The sequence below is a fragment of the Lissotriton vulgaris genome, chromosome 2_1 (genome assembly GCF_964263255.1).
Source record: "Lissotriton vulgaris chromosome 2_1, aLisVul1.2, whole genome shotgun sequence".
NCBI classification, from domain to species: domain Eukaryota; kingdom Metazoa; phylum Chordata; class Amphibia; order Caudata; family Salamandridae; genus Lissotriton; species Lissotriton vulgaris.
The window spans coordinates 843364186-843388342 of record NC_141687.1 but is presented as its reverse complement, the minus strand read 5'-3'; the positions used below and the strand labels follow the sequence as shown (position 1 = coordinate 843388342).

The window sequence follows — 24157 nt, the reverse complement described above, 5'->3', positions numbered from 1 at the left end:
CACTAATTCTTCACCTCTTGACTCCACTACTTAGGTACAAACCCCTCTTTTCCCCACCTAATTTGTGGGCTCCCAGAATAATTAATATTTGTGTTAACACTAGTGACTTGTATCTCAGGTGGACTAGGTGTCCCTCCCACCTGGCTGTCTTTATTGTGTGCCTAGCTAGATATTCTGGGCTCGATTCACAAAGGGACTTACGTGTAGTAAAGTTAAGAGTGCGGATCCTCCACACTCGTAACTTTACTACACTCAAGGCCCACTGTATTTTATGAAGAGCAGGTGTTGGATGTACGTGAGGGCTTAAACTACCTGTTGATGCCACACACTTGAATATAACCCAGAACCTGAGACCAAGAGTTAGTACTCATACAGTAAGATACATTGTATTACCTGAACCCATTCATGTGCATGGTAACCTAGGCCAGTGTGTGCACTGTTTCCATTTGCAATGGTAGTGAACCCAAACCATTGTTTCTTCTTCAGGGTAGCCAATGACTGGCCACAGGTTGCCGACATGAGGAAAAGAAGAAGCGGCACGTTGGAGACTTCCAGATCGCTGTACTCCAGCATCTCTCGCAGCACCGAGCTTTCGTTGGATGAAAGTGTAAGTCACAAGGGTTTTAAAACCCCATTAAAAGTAACTGCAGGCATCCGTCAGGAATGGTTTACTTTAAATGTTATTTCAAGGCAGGCGTAAGTAATCAATATAACAAATTAAATTTCTCTTAGAACCTAATGGAAGATATTACTTAACATAAAAAATTCAAGTGCTATTAGAACTTAATGGCAAGCATAACTCCAGATAACATATCAAATCTCAAAGCAGTACACTCCATAATCTTCAGCCTTCAGAGCTCTAGAATGAAAGGCTCCTTCAGTGGGAGTCTGTCACATCCAGTCCTTGGGGGGACATGCAACACCTGTGGCAGGATCCACGCACCCCCTGTGAAAAGATCCACATTCTGAATGTGGCATGAGGACTATGTACCATGTAGCCTGGAGTGGAGTCAGACCAGCTTGTGGGGAGAGCAATACAATACTATACAATACAATACATTTCTAAAGCGCACAGCTACCTAACGAGGTGTCCCGGTGCTAGCGTGTAGAATTTCCACATTGTCTAAAGGCACAAGCAAACTTGAGAGAAGGGTAGTGCAGAATCAAGGAGAAGTGTTTTAAGTTTTTCCTGAAAATCATTTCAGATGAACAGGTAAAGGAATGCCCCCCTTGTCCTGGAGCAAAAACCCATTTCAAGAGAGGCTACCTGACAGACCACCCTTAGACTCAGGGAACCAACAACATCCCTTCTGTGAGCATAGTAAAACCTTTCCAATGAGAGGAGTCCCACCTAGGTTCAAAAATAGATGTACAGTAATTATTCACTCATATTGCTCACCATCGATTGTATCCAGTGCCTAATAAAAAAAAAAATACATCAAGGGGCTGTCAGATCAATTTTGAGGATCCCAGTGCACTCAATGGTTACTGGGCCACAACTGTGGTAATCGAGGGCTATTATCACTGATGGCCAGGAGCCTGACTTACTCAGGTTCTGAAAACTAAGTACCAAGTTTGCAGTTTCAGCACTTGACTCTCTGAGCAGGGAGGCAAGAAGGCCAAAGCTTCGAAGGGGGAAGTTTGGGGGAAGAGACTCAGAACTCAACAATCAAACTGTTCCAGCCCCCACTCACCTGAAAACCAGGTACTGAGGGAACGAAGAATGTCCCACCACTCACCCTGTACCTATACCCTTCATGCTGAAACTATAATAGGCATAAGCGGAAAACACACCAGGGGAAGGTAGGTAAACAAGGGAACAAGGAAAGATAATGATCTGGATCTAAAAATTACCAATTCTCTTTTGGGAGTGATCAGGATATCTTGGGAGAGGGGGGATTCCACAAGCGTCCTTGGATTAAAAGAGGAAAATAATAGATATAGTTAGCACAGAAAGGCGTATAGGCATAGCCAATAGAATGTTCACACCAGTCTATAGAAACATCCATCACTTTATTAAGTGCACGGCTCTCCCTAGGATTATTGTAGAAAAGTCCTACCAAAGATCCACAGAGTAATACACAACAATCCAGTCCAAGTTGATGCAGTGGTTAAGGGAGGAGTGCTTCTATAGGGCACACCATGAACACAAATAAATCAAGGGGAATACAGGAAAAAAACATGTTGAGTATTAATAGGATTACAGTGCACTGCCCCACTACTACAACACATAAGCAGCAAAAGATAAAAAATAACAAGGAGATCCTAGAATACTGGTATACTACGACACCTGCTTACATGTCCAAAGAGATTTGAGTCCCAGGGAGAAGTGTCCAAATGCACACAAAGGGATTGGTACAAAAATGACCCACATAAATAGTTGCAGGAGTCCAAGGAAGAGGTGGCGATAGAACAAGGTATAATCAGCAGAACGCTGACGGCGAGAGTCCTTCCAGGGTAGGAATTGGAAATGAAACCAAGCGCATAAGGTCAGGGGTGCGGCTCCCTACCCACGTATCACAACCCTATCTGTGACTGCGCAGTGAACAATTCAGTACAGCGGAATCAAAAATCAGAAAGCACTAGTCGCTGAGAAAGAAAAGGGAAGAAAAGACCTCAAAATACGGTACAGACACAAGGTAGCATGAATGTTAGTATCCAAAAATGTGTAAACAGAAAAAGGACTAAAGTTGGGATGAACCACGAGATGTAACAGTATCCCTTCTCAAAAGCCCTCCACAGGACGAGGTTTGAACGGATGGCGGGCATGAAACAGACGTAACAGACGAGGAGCATGTACATGGCTGGCAGGCTCCAATGTACGGTCATCAGGGGAATAATCATTCCAATCCACCAAATAAAACAGCCTAACCTGGTGTCTTCTAGAATCAAGGATGGCTTTAACCTCATATTCCTCTTGTTCCCCTATCAGCAGTGGGGGAGGGGGGGTGAGGGCAGAGCCTGTGTGGCAACAGTGTATGATTTAAGCAAGTAAGTATGAAACACTGGATGGATTTGATATTCATCAGGCAAGTCCAACTTCATGGCTAGTGGATTTATCACCTGATGAATCCTAAATGGCCCAATATACCAAGGCTGTAATTTCCTAGGTCCCCCCCAGCATAGGTTTTTAGAAGCCAACCAAACCATATCACCTGGTGCATAGGAGGGTGCAGGACGTCTATGTTTATCTGCCTTTTTTCATACTCTCCTTAGCTGCTAACAACTACTCTTGTGCTTTTTAGGTTTTGACTGGCCATGCGCTTTGCGCATGTGCCAAAAAAACCTCTTGAGTTGTGTGTGTGGCTTTGGGTCGGCCCTCGTCATTGATTGGCTGGCTCCGTAAACGGAGCCTTGCCATTGGACGAGGGGCCTGTCCGTCAATGCCGGACCAGACACGGGGGCGTTCCCGACATTCTTTGGCTTTTGCCGACGTCATGGGACGCCGGGAACGCCCCCGTGTCTGGTCCGGCATTGCCGGCACTGTAGGGCAGGCCCGATCCCCGCAGACTCTCCTCCCCCTGGTCTCTCCCTCTCGGCGCTTCTCGCTCTGCGCGCTCCTCTGCCCTGTAACCTCCCACCTCCCTGCTCTCTCACTCCCAGCTCGCCTCCATCCAGTCTCCCTCTACCCTCCCGTCCCCAGACCGCCTGCCTGAGCTAGAGACGGGCCGCCGCGCTGCCCGCGGCGACCCGGAAGTGACCGGCCGGCCGGCCAATCCTAGCGCGGCCGGCCGGAAGTGCCCGCCCCCCTTAGCCCGGGGGAAGAAGGAAGTATGGCGGCGCCCGCGTGGTCTGTGTGTGTTCAGAGTCTGTGCTATCCTACATTTCACCGCCTCATCCTGTGCATTCACTTTCCAAACATCACCTCGAGCTTCCACTGATTCGCAGTGAGCTCGCTGTACCATCCTCCCTGATAGATTCTTCCTGTTGGATTGTTCCTCTCGCCTCATCCACGGTACGTCACCACCAGTCTCCATCTCTCTCATTCTCTGCATTGCTTTTGTTCATCTCTCCTTGCTGTTCACTAACCACCGCTCTGCTCTGCATGTCTGTCATTGATTGCTTGCTCAAACATGGCGTTCACTCACCCATCACCCCCTTCTTTGCCTGCTACACTGTAAATCCATGCCTGCCTGTACTGCTCCCATGCTCCCCTCTTCTGTGCATGTCTGATATTGAGGCTTCCATGTCTCCCCTTCTCTGCATGGTATCTATCAAGTTGTCTCTGGTGGTCTAATTCCACATTGCTTCTCCCCATGATTGGCTTCGAGTTTCTGCTTGCTTCTGTTGTCCACTCACTGTCAATGTCCGAACCATGGTTTGATGTTCGGTATTGAGTCAACAGTGGCAACACACTTCACAGCTCCGGAAATACCAGTCTGACCCAGCGGCGAAAATCAGGGGGGCGGCCAGGGCAGTGCTAGGGGGGGTCCCGGCCGGGGGAGTAGGGATCGTGGCACAGTGCTTCAGAGCCTAGTCTCAGTGTCGTCCGTGGGGGTCGAGGGGTCCTGCAAGAGTAGGTAAACCTAGCGTTGGAGTGAGGGGGCTGCTGTATGTTGGGGTGCTGCTTGTGTGCGTTTGAGCCGCTGCCTGCTAAGATTGCGTGCATACTGCTCCTCCTGTGCAGAAGTTAGAACTAGTTGCTGATTGCTAGGGGTGCTGGTGTTTACTTTGGGGGCGCTGCTGTAGGGTATCAGCTGGATAGGCTAGTAGGTGTCTGATTTAATGTCAGTGTGCCACGTCTGGGAGCAGGGCGCGGCTTAGTAGGGGTGACTGCGTAGGGAGGGTGCTACTTAGTTGCAGGGGTGCGGTCCCGGGGGGTATCTTTCTAATCGCGTACCCCCTCCCCGCCATGTTGAAGGTACCCCGGGGGGTGACCCCCGCTCCGGGACGGGTGCTTGTCTCCGCCCAGCCGCAGAAGGTACGGTCCTTCGTGGGCCAAGATCTCTCCAGCCCGCAGCTGAGGCCCGGCACCTACTTCACCCAGATCTACCCACAGCCACCCGCGGGGACGACTTTGGGGGGCTGCCTTTACACCACCCCCAACGGGCCCGAGCTGAAGCCGCTGAGACCCGCCTCCCTGGGGAGGCTGCCGGTAAGAACCCCCGGTCGTAGGGGCGTGATTGAAGATGTGGGGAGGGTATTTATTTTGGGGTGTCTTGTGGGAATTAGGGGTGCAAGCGTGGTGGGCGACAGCCCGGCGCTTCTGTGAGCTTTACCCGCGGGAATGTTGCAAAGTTTTGATACATTCAAGTAAAGGGGGGTTGTGGCACGATGGTCTTTGAAGTGGTGTGCACCAACAAATGACAGCTGCGTATACAGTGATGTGTGGTGCACAGGTGTGACGCCCATTTGCACCCACACAAGCCAGAGTCTATGCCCCAGAGTGATTATACTGCTTCCATGTGGGGGTGGGGGGATTCTCACTGTTGCATGGGTGCATGTCTTCAGAAAGGGAGGGGTTGTGCTGTTTTATTGGCACAACGTGTGAAAAGGGCCCAGGGCAGAATATGCCCTTGAATGGAAGACAGCGGGTCACTGGGTTATAATTGCAGGGGCAAAGTTTAAAGGTGTGGCAAGTGTTTTTGCTGTCTACCTAAAGCGGGGGCAGTGTCAAAAGGATGACGATTCTGGAGTGGATGGTAGTGAACGTGCACAACTGGTGTAAGGGCCTACATGTCATACACCGAAAGTTGTACGGAGTAGGTGAAGGAGTCCTTGAGTGGTGACGTGACTTTAGTTGTTCTTTTAGGGTGCCCTGGCCTGCCGCAGCGGCAGATACTGTATTCTGGTGTAGGCGGTGTTAGGGGTCGTTCTTGGTTGTGCTATCAGTTTTTCACGTGATGTGACTGGCATAGTGCTTGACATTATATAGCCTGCCTGGATGTCGTTTTCCTTTCAGATATCTCTTGTGGTGTTACACGCTGAACCCCGTGGATGTGGCCAATAGTTTGGATGTCTGGTCCTGGCTGGAACTTCTGCTCTTGTACAACTTTTTCACTTCCTCTTTGACTAGTGCCTGATCTCGGATTCCTCCCCTGCACTTCCCTTCTGAGTTCTGGAAATTATGACTGCTACTGTAACAAGGTGGCGTTCTGGTGTACTTCATTCTTAGTTTTCTGTGATCTCTAGAGGTGACCCCAAGGGTAACTTCTTTATGTGCTGGGCATGTATTGCAATGCAATTGGTCTCGCATTTGGGACCTTATATGTATTTAGCTCTGGTAGTGACTACGGAAGAGCGTCTCGCGGGCTGAAGCACCAGCATGGACCCACTCGGTGCACTAACCTGTAGCCAGCGAGTACCCGGATGTAGCCTCTGCTGCCGCCGTTTCGTTTGCTGCCCAGGGGAAGAAAATTACCCGGATGGAGCTGCAGCTGTACAGTTCAGTACAGTAAGCATAGATATAGAAAAGGGACGATAAAGGCATGCATAGGCGCACATTATTCTGCACCTACCCAGACGAGAAAGCCATTTTGGAAGTATAAGTGTTTCATGCACTTGAAAGCAGGAATCGCAGTTATTCACGAAGGCAGCAACTTCCCATCAAAAATGTCTTTATTTTAAATTTGCCTGTATGTAAATTATTTGTAATTATTTTTTCCAGCCTCGTGTAGACATTGCCTGCTTGTGCTCTGCTTGTGCCTCTGTGTGCCCCTGTTGCCTGCTTGTGCCTCTGTGTGCCCCTGTTGCCTGCTTGTGCCTCTGTGTGGCCCTGTTGCCTGCTTGTGCCTCTGTGTGCCCCTGTTGCCTGCTTGTGCCTCTGTGTGCCCCTGTTGCCTGCTTGTGCCTCTGTGTGCCCCTGTTGCCTGCTTGTGCCTCTGTGTGCCCCTGTTGCCTGCTTGTGCCTCCGTCTGCCCCTGTTGCCTGCTTGTGCCTCCGTCTGCCCCTGTTGCCTGCTTGTGCTGTGTTGGTGTGTGTGGAGGGCTCTGTGTGGCTGTGTGTGTAGGAAGCTTTGTGTGGCTGTGAGTGTGGAGGGCTCTGTGTGGCTGTGTGTGTGGGGGGCTCTGTGTGGCTGTGTGTGCGGGGCTCTGTGTGGGGGTGTGTGTGGGGCCGCTCTGTGTGTGAGAGAGAGAGATTTGTTTAAATACCAGGATAATTGCCGGCAGCAGCACCCTTGCCGTGTAATGCCTTGTACTACATCTGTGTTAGCAGTCGCCTCAGGCTGTTGTTTTTTTTTATGCAGGGGACGGGATTTGATCATGCCCATTACGCCGTATTGCTTTTCAAAGGCAACTGTTGCAGAGCCAAGTGGGCTGTTGAAAATTGTGTTTTCTCCACCTGCCCCTGTTGCCTGCTTGTGCCTCCGTTTTCGTGCCCCTGTTGCCTGCTTGTGCCCCTGTTGCCCGCTTGTGCCTCCTTGTGCCCCTGTTGCCCGCTTGTGCCTCTGTGTGCCCCTGTTGTCTGCTTGTGCCTCTGTGTGCCCCTGTTGCCTGCTTGTGCCTCTGTGGGCCCCTGTTGCCTGCTTGTGCCTCTGTGGGCCCCTGTTGCCTGCTTGTGCCTCTGTGGGCCCCTGTTGCCTGCTTGTGCCTCTGTGTGCCCCTGTTGCCTGCTTGTGCCTCCGTCTGCCCCTGTTGCCTGCTTGTGCCTCCGTCTGCCCCTGTTGCCTGCTTGTGCTGTGTTGGTGTGTGTGGAGGGCTCTGTGTGGCTGTGTGTGTAGGAAGCTTTGTGTGGCTGTGTGTGTGGAGGGCTCTGTGTGGCTGTGTGTGTGGGGGGCTCTGTGTGGCTGTGTGTGTGGGGGGCTGTGTGTGCGGGGCTCTGTGTGGGGGTGTGTGTGGGGCGGCTCTGTGTGTGTTTGTGTGTGTCATTTGCGATAGATAAAGGTAGTGGCATTGTAAATGACAATGCCATTTATTTATGTTAAAAAAACATAAATAAAAATAATGTCAAGAGCAATGCCAATAGCTCTAACTTTAACAAAGGCAAAACCATTGCATTGTAAATGCTTGTTTCCATATATCTGTTAGGGTGGAACATAAGGAGTCTACTGCAGGTACTTTGTCAGTTGGTTGAATAGGTATAGCTCTAGGATGAAAACCCATGGAACAGAAAATGGGGACTTACCCAAAGCTGAATGGAGACTGTTTTAAGTGAACTCTGCAATAGGTAAAGCTTTCACCCAGCTACAAGTAAGGGAGGTTAAGAGACAACGGATATACTGTTGCATGGTCTGATTAGTCTGTTGCGTTTGTCCATATGATTGTGGATGGTAAGCAGAAGACAAGCGAGTTCCATATTTAAAGAGGAACATAGCTCTTTCTAAAATCGGGATACGAATTGAGCCACCGGTCTGATATGATAGCTGTTGGAACACCGTGTAGTCGTATCACTTGTTGTATGAATGCATCAGCTAATTCTCTTGCTGTGTGTATTTTTGGCAAAGTAATAAAATGGGCTGATTTGGTAAACAGTTAAACAACCACAAGAATGATGGTAAAGCCTTTTTCTTTAGGGAGATCTGTAACAAAATCCAGGCTAATAGTATGTCATGGAGAAGGAGGAACTGGAAGAGGATGTAATAAACCTGCTGGAGAAGCATATGAGGCCTTATTGATGGGACAAACACGACAAGAAGACACAAACACATGAAGGTCATGTCCCAATTTATCGCACCTGAACCATCGAAGACAATTTCCCTTGTCTTAGTTAATCCAGGATGACCTATTAGTGCTGAAGAATGACACCAAATTAGGACCTTATCCCGTAGCTCTGGAGGTAGGAACAGTTGAGAGCCATGATATAAAACCCCATCCTGTATCCAATAAAAAGGATTTGATAACCAAGGTGCCAAATCTATTGATGCCAATTATTCCTTAACCTCATCAAGAAAATCACTAGAGGAGCAACATCCTATGATCTGATCCTTAGATATCATAGGTGTCTCCTCTGAGAAAGGGGCATTATGTAAAGGAGCAACGTGTATGCGTGACAGGTATCAGATTTTACTTGTTGAGCAGTGGGTCTGTTGGTGATCACAAAATCATATTAAAAAACAACACCCACCTCATTTGCCGAGGTGTCAGAGCTCGTGTTGAGCGGACAAATTCCAGATTTTTATGACCGTAAAGATAGTGACAGGATGTCTGGTCCCCCTTAAGTAATGTCTCCATTCCTGAAAAGTAAGCTTGATACCCAACAATTCCCTTTTGGCTTCCATGTAGTTCTGTTCTGCTGGCTGTAGCTGTTTTGAAAAAAAGGTGGTAGGATGTATGTGACCGGAATCAACATCCAGCTGAGGCAAGACTCCTCCAACTGCATACTGAGAGGCATCAGCCTCAACATAAAATGGTAGCGCTGGGTCCAGATGCTTCAGGATGGGAGCAGTAGTGAAGTTATGCACCAATGCTTCCAGAGCATGTTGGGCTGTACTAGTCCACTGAAAGAGAACACCTTTTCGCAATAAAGCAGTGATGGGAGTAATAGTGTCTGAGAAATGGGTAATATACCACCGATAGAAATTGGCAAACCCCAATAACACCTGTATGTCCCTCACACAAGTTGGAACAGGCCATGTAGTTATAGCATCAGTCTTTTTGGAATCCATCTGGATTCCTTCTTGAGAAATGCTGAAACACAAAAATTCGATGTTCTGTGTTGGTCTTTGAATCTATTAATATTTTGTCTTTGTACAAGATAACACTTAAATCAAGGAATTTCCTAAGTACCTCGGGCAGATTTACAAGGACTGGTGCTTCCCTGCCTATCAGCAGGGATGCGCCAGGTAAGATGTGTCATGCAAGTTTACCCTTGCGCCACCACAGATGCGCCACATTTATAATGCAGCGCATCGTGACGCAAGGATAAACAGATGCATGACGCATCTGAAGGCATAAGGGCGGCGCATTGCTGGAGTCATTTCGCAAGCGCGACGCAACTCCAGAAATGCTCAGGGGCTGCCCATACCTAACATGCTGCGTCACGCCTTACGCCTGCTTCAAGCAGGCGCACGGTTTTGACGAAGCGGCGTCGGAAAGTGACTCAGTGAAATCTTGTTGATTTCACTGCGTCCCTTTTCCGAGTCTTTTTCCGACGGAACGCCCACCCTGCACACATTCAGCTAACCGCACCCGAATCCGATAATGGAAAACGCGTAAAATCACAGAAACCCCTGAATTGCCTACTACTTAACTGTCGTTCGGCAACTAAACATGCATCAGACATAGCTGCCCTCATCATTAATAAGGAAATTGACCTGGCCATCCTCACGGAAACATGGCTCAATGAATCATCATCTCCTACCATGGATCTCTTAATACCACCACAATATAACATCGTCAGGTTAGACAGACCAAGGAATGTGGGAGGAGGCATAGCTTGCATTCACCGTTCAGAGATCGAGGTCTGCCAATTCCAATCTGACCCCCTAGAATCCTGTGAATACCTTGGTATTAATGTAAGAACACCAAATAATCAAAGCTGCAACTTGCATGCATTCTACCATCCACCAGGAGAGAATGCAAAGTTCACAGAGCAATTGATGGAGATCATAACGACCAACTCTAACTCGGATGCCAATAACATATTCCTAGGCGACTTTAACCTCCACTGGGATGACGGCAATGACAAACTGGTCAACTTGCTTAAAGACTTCCTCAGTGAGCTAAAACTTATACAAGCATGCAACCAACCCACTCACTCACAAGGAGCGACCTTAGACTGGATTATTTCAAGAAATGATGAGGCATCAATCCTCGCTATAGACCCATGTGATTGGTCTGACCATCACGTCATAACATTCGCGATACCTACAATGAAAAAGGGCAGGACCGTGCAACCACACAAGCTCAAGAAACTGATCCGAGACACAAAAGAGGCGAATATTGAACTACTGGTTGAAAGGTGTGAGAAAGATCTGAAGCCACCCAACAATAAGCAAAATGTCAATGAGCTGACGGATCACTACATAACCTCGATCGGTAATATCGTCAATGACACCATGCCCCAAAAACTGAAAAAAGTCTCAGAGAAACCAAAAAATCCTTGGTTCAATGAGTCATTGAACGAGGACAGGCGCAAACTGAGAATGGCCGAAAGGAAATGGAGACAACATCCCTCCTCCCCGGAGCTGAAAGCCCTCAGAAAAACAAGAAACGAATACAACAAAAAGATAATCAATTCCAAAAAAGAATTTATCAGAGCTGAATTGGACAGTGCCATAAACAGACCACGAAAATTCTTCGAGATTTTAAAACAACAGTCCAACAAACTAGCCAAAACGGTTCAAGAGAATACAAAAACTCCCATAAGCTGCGAGGAATTCTCCTCATTTTTCACGGAAAAATCCAAATTGCTAGAAATTGAACTCACAAATGCAGCAACTAACCTTATGACCCTTCCTCCACCTAAAAATGAGGCCAATGTCTCAACAGAGGGTCTCAAAACAAAAAATAAGGCAAAATGGGATACATTTGAATTATACGACCAGGGAAAGATCGCCAAAACGCTGGCGGAACTCAGACCGAACAACCACTATCAAGACCCTCTACCGGGAAAGTGTGTAAGAGAAATCAGCCACACTCTAGTTCCGATCTGGACCGAGATAATAAATGCCTCACTTGCACAAGGAACCCTCCCTGACTGCCTAAAAACAGGGCAGGTAGTGCCCATCATCAAAAAACCGACAGCTGATGCAACAGACCCGAACAACTATCGACCAGTGACCAACATCCCTCTACTGGCCAAACTCATTGAGAAATGCGTGCAGGGCCAACTAAGTCAACATATCGCTAAATTCTCGCTACTTGACGATTGCCAATCAGGATTCAGAACAGGACACAGTACTGAAACTGCGATCCTGCATATTGTCGATGACGCCCTACAAGCCCTAGACCGAAATCAAACATGCCTACTGATCCTCCTAGACCTGTCATCAGCATTTGACACGGTAAAGCACGAAGTGCTAATGACCAGGCTACAAGACAGGATGGGTTTGTCTGGAAACGTGCTGAAATGGTTCAATTCCTTCCTACAGAACCAGGACTCAGCGATTCCTGGTTAATCAAGCAATCTCTTCCCCGAGCCCCAATGCAATCGGGGTCCCACAAGGCTCAACGTTATCCCCAGATCTATTCAACTTGTATGTAGAACCTCTCACGGAGATTCTTCAAAAATCACAGATATCCTATCATATGTATGCAGACGACACGCAATTATACATAAAGATCGCCTCCCTTGAGGACATTGACCTAATGAACAAGACACTAAAGAGAGCTCTGCGATGGTTAACAATGAACCATCTGAAACTAAACGCCCAGAAAACAGAATTCCTGCTAATTTCACCGACAAGGAGCCAATCTGATGTTAAGGAATGGACTAAATTGGTGACGGCGCTAAATTGCACCCCGACCCTAGTTAACTCAGCCAAATCACTAGGAATTACGCTAGATGAAAACCTCAACATGAAAGACCATATTAATTCAATGGCCAAGAGCGCCCGCTTCCACTTGAATTACTTAAGAAAACTGAAACCCTTTATCTCAGAGACGGATCTAAAACTGGCTATCCAATCACTAGTTATCTCGAGGATCGAATACGGCTGCACCACATTAGCTGGCCTACCGAAAACATCCACAGCACCACTAAAAGCCTGCCTCAACGCAGCGGCAAGACTCATTACGGGAACGAAGAAATTCGATCATATATCTCCTCACCAGAAAGCACTAAACTGGCTACCTTACGAGGCCAGAATTCAAATGAAGATGGCCTGTATTACACATAAAGCGGTTCACTACAACACGCCTAGATACCTAGCCAAGAAACTTAAGCTATCAGGAGGTAACAGAACAACTAGAAGCGCAAAAGAGTTGCTATTGCGACCAGCCTTTTTCCACAAGAGAAAGACCTACAACAGAGCTTTCTCTGGAGCTGCCCCCAGAATCTGGAACTCACTCCCGCCAAACATCAGGAAGATTCAAAATACAGTAATATTCAAACGTGAACTTAAGAGCCACTTGATGAGTAAATACCCTACATAGAGAAACCTACGGATTACTGAGATGATCATTTACGCTAACAGAGGATTGTCCTCTTCATGAAAATTGGAAGATCAATACCTGACAATTGACTGTTGCCATGTTCAAGCTGAGGCTAGACACATTACTGCTACCTCATATACTTGTGAACTTATAACTATATCTCACAGACAAAACTATATAACCTCTACCTCACTTTATTTATTTATCCATATTATCCTTGATATGCACTGGAATGCCATATAACCCTACCTCACCGAGCTTGGTTTGATACCATGACACAAGCCAAGCCTTGCTCGCCATCTAATGCTAATTGCACAGACATTAGGAATTTATATATCTAATCACGTCCATACATTATATTGCCTTCTACCTCATATCTATTTTGTTGTTATTACTGCTATTATAATGTCTATATGTTATTCTTTCCTTGTTAAGCGCTCTGATACCCACGGGTCTTGTCCGCGCTATACAAAACACTATAAATAAATAAATAAATAAATAAATAAATAAATAAATAAATCTCCCTAGATGCGTCAAGTCGTAAATAAGGCGCCACATGGCGCATGTTTTTTGCTGTCGCTGCATCACAGAAGTGACGCAACGGCAACGTAAATGTGTCACAAGGGGCATGTAAATCTGCCCCCTCATTTATGAAAAACTGTAAAGCCGCTGAAGAGTTGCAAAGACCAAATTGGCATGACACAGTATTCAAACTAAGCAAAATTCGTCCGAAAAGCAATCTTCAACTCAACTCCTTCTCGCACTTGGATGAGATGATGCGCCCCACACAGATTCAGTTTAGTGAACACTGTGGCACGCCGCAATCGATCCACCAAGACACGAATTAAAGACAAGTGTTCCCAGAATCACACCTATCTCCAGGCTTCTTCGCGATTCACATTGGCTCGGGGTGGAAAATCGTATTAAATTTAAAGCCCTGAATTACATGTTTAAGAAAAAATGGGGCTTAGCTCCACAATACCTGCTTTCTTTGGCTTGCCCTTATGTCCCAAATCGCCATCTCCGCTCTGCTTCTTTGGAAAAATGTATTAGGGCCAGGATTAAACTGGCTAGGATGGGTGGTCGTTCTTTTTCCTATCTTGTCCCAACTCTCTGGAATGCTCTCCCTCTTGTCATCCGCAAAGAAACCAGCCACCCTTGTTTTCGCCGATCCTTGAAGACCTGGTTATTTAATCAGTAACTTTTTCTCATTTCTGCTTTCTCCTGATTCCAGTCCTCGTCCTGGCGCCGGTAAACTCTTTTTGGGTAGCTGTTGCGCCTTACAAACTCATTTAATAAATACATAATAAATAAATAAAGGGTATTTATTTTTGACAGTGACCTTATTTAAGGCTCTATATTCGATGCAAGGCCGAAGATCGCCCTCTTTCTTAGGCACAATAAAGAGGGGAGAGGACACTGGAGAAGAACACTGTCTGATGAATCCAGAAGAAAGCATTTCATCCAAATAGGCCCTGAAATGCTGTTTTTCTGGTTCAGAAAGAGCATAAATCCGGCTACAGCTCAAGGTAGCACCAGGGACCAAATCTATACGGCAAGCGCAGTAATGATGAGGTGGTAATTTAGGAGCCTTGGATTTATCAAAAAAGTCAGAAAACGGGGCATACGGAGGAGGACCACAAGGAGAATCAGGAGTTATGCGTGAAGCACAGACCAGAGGAGAGGCCCAATCTATGGCCTCTTGGTAACAATGCTGTAAACAATGTCTGGAATCAAGAGTAACAGTACGTCTGGTCCAATCAATCCTAGGGTTATGTAACTGTAGCCAGGGCACTACTAGGATGGCTCCAAAAGTAGGAGCATCAATCAAGTCCAAACAAACGTTTTCAGAATGTCCATTATCACATCTCAGTGTGAGTAGTTCTGTTTGCATAGTAATTAACCCTGATGATAGGTCAGTACCATCTATGGCCCTAACTGGTTCAGGTTCTTTCTTTGGGTTACGAAGAATGTAATGCATTTTAGCAAATTGAATGTCCATAAAGTTTCCTGTTACCCCGTAATCCAGCAATATGGGAAGAGTAGTTCTATTGCTGTTGGTAATCACCATATTACTGTTATAGTAAAATGAGGTGGTACTCTTGAGACGGAACCTGCTATATCATAGGGATTTATGTTTAAACAGGGTTCTCATTGTAACAATGAACCTCCATGCTCTATAAAGGCCACCGTCTACCTCACTAAAGTGGTCAAAGGTTTAACTGGACATTCATGAGCATAATGACTGCTTTTCCAACAACTAAGCAGAAATTTTGTACCGTCTCCTTTCCTTCTCTTCTGTGCGTAAAGGCTCTTGAACACCACCTATTTGCATATGTTCTGGTGGTGGCTTGAATCCCACTTCCTCCTTCTGGTCTCCACAAAACATGTAAAGTCTCTGAGTTTGGATTCAACTTTTCTCACTCTTGTGCTCAGCTAATCGGTGATTCAACTTCACTACCAGGTCAATAAACTCCGTGCACTCCTCCGGAGGATTAACTACTTGTTACATGACATCTTTCAGTTGATCACAAAGGCCTTGATAAAACAATGAAGTTCTTTTTTCTGGGGGCCAATGGGTTTCTGAAATTAATCAATCGAAGTTTGCGATAAATATCAACAGGTCCTGTTTCCCTTGTCTTAACTTATGTAACTCCTTATCGCTTGCCTGAATGAAAGTATGTTTAGCAAACAAGCGTTGCATCTTTTCTTTAAAGGCTATAACGTTGTATAGAATGGGGTTATCATTGTACACCAATGGAACAGACAAAATTGCCGCCGTACCAGCTAAATATGATATTACGAATGCCACCTTAGTGTCATTGTCAGGAAAAGCCATAGGTCTACACATAAAATGAAGATGGCACTGGTTCATAAATATACAACCTTTACTGCTGTTACCAGAAAACCGGTCTGGAACAGCTAAGTGTAATCACCGTTAGATTAACAGGTAGAGCACTACCAGCACTAGAAGCTTTCTCATATTGAAGGTCACAGGTTACACAAGAGGTATATGGGACTTAGAAATGGCACCAGAAACCCGCCCCCATGGATTTTCTCTAGCTTTATATGTGTTGAGTTCATTTTTCAAAACCTGATTTTCCTGCCTTAATTCCTGTACCTCTGTTGGAATGGTGGATAATGCTAAGGCAAGGTCTTTTAATATCGGTCCCACCCCCACGCCACCTATAGCTGAAGATAAGGCAGGTGGTCCCTCTTGAACCATCTTCGCTCAGGCAGTATAAATATGCTGGGTTTGGTTTTCTGTTTCAACCCCCACTCACCTGAAAACCAGGTACTGCAGGAACGAAGAATGTTCCACTACTCACCCTGTGCCTTTACCTTTCATGCTGAAACTATAACAGGCATGAGCGGAAAACACACCAGGGGAAGGTAGGTAATCAAGGGAAAAAGGAAAGATAATGATCTGGACCTCAAAATTACACCTTCTCTTCTGGGACTGTTCAGGATATCTTGGGGAACAGGGGATTCCACAAGCATCCTTGGATTAAAAGAGGGAAAGAATAGAGATAGTGAGCACAGAAAGTGGTATAGCCACTAGAATGTTTACATCAATCTATAGAAACATCCATCACTTCATTAGGTGCACAGCTCACCCTTGGATTATTGTAGAAGGGTCCTATCAGCGATCCACAGAGTAATACACAACAATCCAGTCCGAGTTGATGCAGTGGTTAAGGGAGGAGTCCTTCCATAGGGCACAACATTTACACAAAGAAAACAAGGGGAATATGGGAAAAAAATGATGGTAAAAAACCCATAATATATACAAAATATTTCCCAAAATGTTGAGTGTTAATAGGATTACAGTGCACTGACCCACTACTACAACACATAAGCAGCAAAAGGAAAAAATAACAAGAAGATCCGACAATACTGGTGTAAACAGAAAAAGGACTAAAGCGGGATGAAACATAAATGTAACACACACAGTAAGAGTCAACAATGACTGTCCAGAGAGAACAAGTCCTTTGTGAAATGGAAAAAAACGTTATTTTCTGACAACCCAAATAGAATATGCAAGGGAAAGCAGGGCTCTAACAAGGTTCTACAAGTAAAGGAATAGCAATCTGCCAGGCTAATGACAGGTGCAGGCTCGCTGTAGGAAAAACGAGCCACTTACTGTGTCATTGACACACAGGTTGCTCTCTTATTGGTACCCTGTTTCTTAACATTTACAAATTAGATCCACAGCCTCAATTCTAATCCCTGCAATTGTCTGAGGCAAAATGTACCTTCCTTGGTGCAGTGGGACTGAGGGAAGTGGTCCTCACTGAATGTGCAGTGTATGTGTGGCCCTACCTTCTCTCACCACTCCTGGTGGGGCAGCAGATGCCATGTGCATTCAATGGGGTGGCTTCAGCCATTGATGCAATTCATGGCCCAAACACAAATCTCCCATCCAAGTGGCGATGAGAGATCACCCACTGGCCACTGGTGAGTCTGCGGGGGCAAAGGGTCAGAGGTCATGGTTAGTGCCAGCACACATTGCAGTTCTCAGGGACACATCACAGGAAAGACCACAGGAGGTGGTAATTCTTCTCTTCGTTGCATCAGTGCTCCAGTTTCACAGAGGTGAGGAAGGGAGACCCCCTCCAACACTTGGGTCGGCTCCTGTGACATCCCTGCTGGTCGGGGGTAGTAGTCATGATTGGGAGTATCATCCGGGTACACAGCACTCAATGGGGGATGCATGCAGACCTACTCAAGTGCTCAGCTTCTGCGACATCCATCCTTGAAGGATGAGACCACAGACAGTAGTTAGAATTTGAATCTTCAACCCAACGCGCCAGGCTCAACCAGTAGGATGCAGGGAAAACAACGCCAGGACCTCAGTCAGCTCATGCGATGTCCCTACATCCAGTCCTGTCTTCTGGCTAGTTCTCTCTTACAGGTCACTGCACCTTGACTTCTCCGCTGGACAGACCTCGATTTGCAATTGTGCTTCCCACACCTTTCTTCCAACTAACCAAGTAGACTTATTTTTAAGGCAGACTAACTGCTCTCCTCTGGCAAGTGGTTGCACCAGCCTGGATCTCAAATGTTCCTGCCACTTTGTAGACTGTCACCTGTTTGGTCAGTGAGAAATCGTGGAACCATTTGCGAAAGTTTCCATCTCTCGTATAGTCCTTTGCCCAACAGAGAATGTTGATTCCACTATACCTGTTCAGGACCGGTTTGAAGCAGTTTACTTAGTTTGTGTAACACTCCTCTACAGAGCAGACCCAGTCTTTGTCTTCAGGTGATGGTCCAGCAGCAGGGACTGAAAGGAGTAACTCCACAGAGAGCCCCCAAATAAGAGCACAGTGAAGAGGTAAGTCCTCACACCAGTTTTTGGGATTAGGACCTCTGGGAGAATCAAAAGACAGACACTGACAGATTATTTCACCATGCACTACAATGGCGAACACTGCCTCCTTGAGGTATCCATCTACTCTAACGTGAGTGCGCAGGAAGGAACCATCAGGCAGGCCAGTGCTGAGCCACTTCTACATTTCTACAGGAAGTTTTATCTCCATACTTCCACGTCTTAACTTCTGGTGCTTCACAAACACTTCAGGAATGTCAGCAACACACTTAGCATATCCTACAGGAAATTACCCAGCCTCCATCTTCTGCAATTGTGGCTCGCCCTTATGTGCTTCAGGTCCACTCTTTTCTTATCTTCTGACCTTTTTTGTATTATTCCAGCAGGGAATAATAATCTATAATTTACTGTTGGTATATTTAAAAAAAAACGCGTACCTGCGGGTAAGGCACCAGCCAGTTACACTGCCCAATGGCTGCTGCAGACGCATGAGGGCGCCTACACAAGAAATTTAAGAAATTGTTCAAGGCTGGTGAAAGCCCTGCCCTCTAACGCCTCAGTGCTTCCCCTTCTGTGACTTGCTGAGGCATCACAGCTAAAGGCATCCATGTGTGCTTTAGGCTTAAACCCTGCAGTGACCGGGATACATGTCAATCAGGCAGTCCCAAACTTGTCACAGAATTGGGAACATTTTGGAGAAGAGAAGAGGCTAAAGCCTGTTACATGTGACTGTGCAGGTTTGTGGTTTCAGTTTCATACTCCAGGGCCCGTTCAAGCAGGGAGGAACTGCACGGAGCCCAAATTAGACCTGTGCAGGTACTAAGGCAAGGAATCAAAATGCTCTTAAATATTGTGTGCATGCATGTGAGAGAGAGCATGTGCCTGTGTGAATGACAGTGAAAGAGCAAGTGATGGAGGGAGTGTGAACAAGTGACAGTGAGTAGGAGGGAGGGAGAGTGAGCGAGAATGAGTAAGATTGAGTGCAGGCAACTGAAAGAATGAATGAATGAGAATGAATAAGAGTGAGTGCAAACAAGAGTGTGAGATGTAAATGTAAATGTAATTTATATTTATATAGCGCATTATCACCAACGGTCTCTAAGCGCTTGCTTTGGGAACCCGTCCTGGTTTTTCCCTGTGAGATAACCCGTACTGGGCACCCTCAAGGGGAAAGCCAGGCATCCCGCCGCGGGGGGCCATAGTGGAGATTAAGAAAGCTATTGCCCAGAGTTGCAGAGTGTGAACCCATGATTCGAGCAGGCACCGGAGCGAGAATTATCGAGTCCGTGGACATTTTTGGGCTCAATACCCTGCCGCGTTGGGAATTGATCCCTGGTCCCGGGTCTGACCTCTGCTTCATGGTCTGCATCTTCTAACCATTGAGCCACACTTCTAACGAGTGATTGAGAACGAGTGAGCAATACGTGATAATGAATGAGAGAGTGAGTGCACATGAGAATCAGTGGGAATGAGTGAGAAAAAGTGAGCAAGAGTAAGTAGGAGTTTGAAGGAGTGAGAGTTGGTGCAAATGAGTACAAGAGTGATAGAGAATGAGTGAGCAAGAATGAATGTGCAGGGATCAGTGCGTCTGAATGTGGTTGAGAATGAGCAAGAGTGAATGGCAGTAATTGAGTGAAAATGAGTCCGTGAATGAGAATAATTCAGATGAATGAGTTAGAGTGAGGGAAAATAAGTTTAAATGCTAATGGATGAGTGGCAGTTTTTTTCGAATGAGTAAGAGTAAAAGTTAGTAAAAATGTGAATGAGAGTAAGCGAATGTGAATAAACGAAGTTGATTGAGTATGAGTGAATGAGACTAAGCGTGAGTGAGAGTAAGTGAGTGAAAGGGAGGGTGAATGAGTTAGAGAAGAGTAAGAGAGAGCGGAGATATAAGTGAGCAAGCATGAGTGAGTGTTAGTGAGAGAATGTAAGTGAGAATGAGTGAGTTTGAATGTGGCGTTGTGCTTGCTAGTCTGCAGGTGTCCCTGGCATACTGAAAGTAATTGCTGACTTACAGAGATACCTATTGCAAAATGCGAGTGCTGGCGTAGGGAAGGTTATTCTAAGGATAACAGCACATATGAAAATATACTGGCACTGCCATTCCAGAGATAATACTTGGTAGTGGTATGCTAGAGCAATGCTTTGTTCTGGAATACTACAGGTAAAAGCAGTTGCTAGCGTACTAGAAAATAAACTTGGCATACTCAGCACACATGAAAAAAATGCTGGCACTGGCCTACTGAAGGTAGTTATTGGCATAACAGGCACCTGTGGCAAAATACTACTACTGGAATACTAGAGATAATTCTTGACATATGGGGCATGAAACAATGCTGGCACTGACATATTGTAGGTCATTTTTAGAATAAGACACACCCATGGCATTGGGGGTATCTAGCACTAAATGCTGTTGTTGGCATAATGGAGCTAACGTTTGACATTGGTGTGCCCATAGTATGTTTGATGAAAATGGGGTCAACCTGGAGCGGTCGGCACAGTTAATGGCGGTGTAGAGGTGCGGGGGAAGTCGACAGATGACGGGATAGGTAAAATTAAATAAAAAGATAAATAAAACCCCTTACCTTACATGGCCGACCTGTGCCGCCCGCGCCTGAGATCAACTCCTTGGGTGTGTCAGGTTTCATGGGTTTGGCACGTCATGAAAGAACATGAATACTTAATGACGGCTCTTTCAGAGCTTATAGCTGTTGAGCAAATGTATGTGCAAAGTGTGCTTTAAAATTTACTTTTTGACACAGTTTTCTAAAACGTTGTCAGTGGAAGAAACCCCTCCCCCCCAATGTACCAAGAAGAAAGCAGGCACTCTCGCCTTCTGGAATTCAAGCCAAGTGTTACGCCACATTACTTTTTAAGGGTGCCAGTGATCTTGTGCCATCCTTCACCATGTATGGATCCCATTGGTCTCATAACCGTGATCCCAGTGGTCTTATAACCATGCTGTACAGATTCAAAATATCAGTCGATTGATACTCCATGCACAGGTACCATTCACTCAGGACCTCAGTAAAGGGCCTGGTCTTAGCACTTGAACTGAACTTTGAAGAACGAGGCTGGTTGTGTCTCGCTGGACCAGGGACTGAAACAAGGACTGTATGGTACTAGCAGTGGCGTAGCAAGGATGGCGGGCCGTCCCCCAAACTCCTACATGAGTTTGCCGTGTGGGCGGCACACCGTAGGAAATATCGCCAGCAATCCCTCTCCCCGTCTTCAGCGCGGCCATGGGGCGGCATTGAGAGGGACCACCACGGGCGGCAAAGCGCCTAGCTATGCAACTGGGTACTAGATATTCAGAAATGGTGCCCTGCCACCATAGCTAAGGATCTGTGAGCTTGTTATGTGGCAGTAGTGTCCTGTTAAATGGAAGGCAATGTTAGTACGCCTCTGCTTCACACATATAAGACCCCAGGGAGTATGCATAACTGTCATGCGCACTGAGCACTAAAAATCAAAAATACCGGGGATACTTGCAGTTGAATAACTCAGGGCAGGGGTACATGCTTGCAAAGCTATGCAGTAAACATTTCCATGTCAAGACCCAGAGTTCTTCTTAGGAACTGAAGTTGTAAAATGTCAGAGTATCTGAATACCTAGGCTCTCTAGCCTTGACATTACCTCATCCTTCTTACCCCACCCTGCAATTTCTGTCTTTTTATCTCACTCTTGCAGGTTCTTTTTCTTCTTTACCCTCTCCTGTTTTCAGTTTTCCTATTTTCTTTTCCATGTTCTTAATGCATTATCTGGCATCCCCTTTTGCTCTGGTTCAAAGTCTGATGATAACAAAGAAGCCAGTGGCCGCCACCTGCAACCACCAGCACAAATAAAGACTGCCTGGATCTTCCAAAGGTTTTTCGTAGGATTACAGAGTCTTCTTGTTACCAACACACTGGTTCGGTTCTGACTCAGGTCAGAGGTGATTCGAGTTCATGACTACTTGCCAGTTTCTTCAGAAACTTCTGAAATAAGTTGACTTTTCGGCGTGCTTCCCACTGGACGAAGTCTACTAAATTAAACTCACAATGTTCTTCTATTTAGAGAGCCGAAAAGTTTTAAGCTTCTTCTAAATCTTGTGTTATTGAATATTGTTTGCAGAATGAGTGGAGTCTGTTCCATGCAAGTGGGGCGGAGGCGGAGGGTGAACAGATAATGACCCATCTCTTCTCTTCTTTCTCTTTGAGACCTGAGTATTGTCAAGAGCCAGTCAGTCTATGGAAATCACTTAGTTCCGCTTCCAGGAAAGCACACCCCATATGTTCTTGTTACCTAGGACAACCATCATTGTTTAATGTAACAAATCAAAGTTGAGTCACAGTGAACAGTGGGTGATTGCCCATGCAATCACAGAGTGCGAATATTCAGCACCAAAATTATCCTCCAAATTTCCATCTAGACAGAGAAAGAGTTGGGTGCGTCAGCAGCATATGTTTATGCGTGGGACACACAGCTCAGTTTACAGACTAGCTGTAGTCTTCACATTAGGTAGGATTGTGGACAGTGTTGACTCCTTCAGCATCCCTACAAGTTTGAGGTGTGTATTAATATTGACAGCCTCTGCGCCTGGTCAGCAATATAGGAAATGGACTAGCCAGGAAGCCAGACGTCTGAAAACAGCTTACCTAGTTAGCATAGCCAAGTCTAGAGGACTAGAGGACTGGCACTTCCAATATCTGAGGCTAATCACGAGTCTTCAGACAGCGACATGAGCACGGGCTTTGTGATTCTGCAAGGTGGGACTCATGCTTGGAACTCCCCCAGGGCTGTAATTGAGTCAACATTGTTGCTTCTTTGGACTGCACAATAGAAGCAAGTAACCTTGGCAGGTGCCAGCAGGAATAAGATACTTGTGATCTGAAGGTGGCGTCTTGAGCTAGGGTGTCACCACTCACTGCTCAAATTCAGTGCGGAAATTGTTAGATGAATCATGAAAATGGTTTGAAAGTGCCACCGTCACATGGATAGCAGTTGTTGCTGTATCTTTCTTGGATCCAAATGTCAACACTGTCAGTGAGAACAGTTCCTCGTATTTGATTCACTAGGGAGCTCAGGTGGGCTGCTGAGTTCATCTGGGACTTTCCAGGGATAGTTAAGAAAATTCTGGAAACTCTGAAACTTCTAAACCCTATTGGAAGCAGCCCTGTTGTGATATAAAAATCCTGACTGGACAGTGTGTGATTGTGTCTTTGGGGTATTGGCTGGATTGCTGCTGATCACTACTGGAGGGCAATGGGGATTCAAGTCCCTTCAACTGAGAGACAGCCAGGCATATCATGTCAGGGATGCTTCTGCTCTGAGGTGTGAGGCCATGAAACAGCCCCTTGTGAGCAACTCAGCAACATCAAGGCTGAAAGTCCAAGAGAGGTCCCCCAGGTGGAAGATGTTAACCTGCAACCCTGTTATTCAAACAGGCCTATGACTAGGGATCGTCTCAGGACCCAGACACCAGCGCAAAGAAACCCTTGGGTGTACGTGCGCTCTATAAATAAATAATAACATAACATAACATAACCTGGCTCAAGACAGGAATATCCATATATGACAGAGTCGCCCACCTGCACCCTGCAACTCTGGCACTTTAACTGGTGGCTCAGACCTAGTATGTCTATAAGATGAAACTTCTGCCAGGAAAGTAGCTGAGCTGGTTGCTTATTCCGCGATTCACTGGCATTCATCCATCTATGAGGCCTTGTGTACCTCGGCTTCAGGCACTGCAGCGTTCTTGTGTACCTCGGCTTCAGGCACTGCAGCGTTCACTTTGCAAAGCAGGGGGGTCGGTAAGTGATTCCCACACAGAACAGTGGGGATTTTCATCTCAATACCTTGATCTCAGCAGATT

General features: G+C 46.3%; 1 protein-coding gene across 1 annotated transcript in view; it reads left to right on the top strand.

Moving 5' to 3' along the window:
• Positions 1–498: 498 nt before the first annotated feature.
• Positions 499–24157, top strand: part of TRPM8 (transient receptor potential cation channel subfamily M member 8) — a 336947-nt gene continuing 313288 nt past the window's right edge. The window contains exon 1 of the mRNA XM_086958714.1: positions 499–607. Coding sequence (XP_086814840.1) covers positions 518–607 — 90 coding nt within the window. The 5' untranslated portion in view covers positions 499–517. The remainder of the gene's footprint in view (positions 608–24157) is intronic.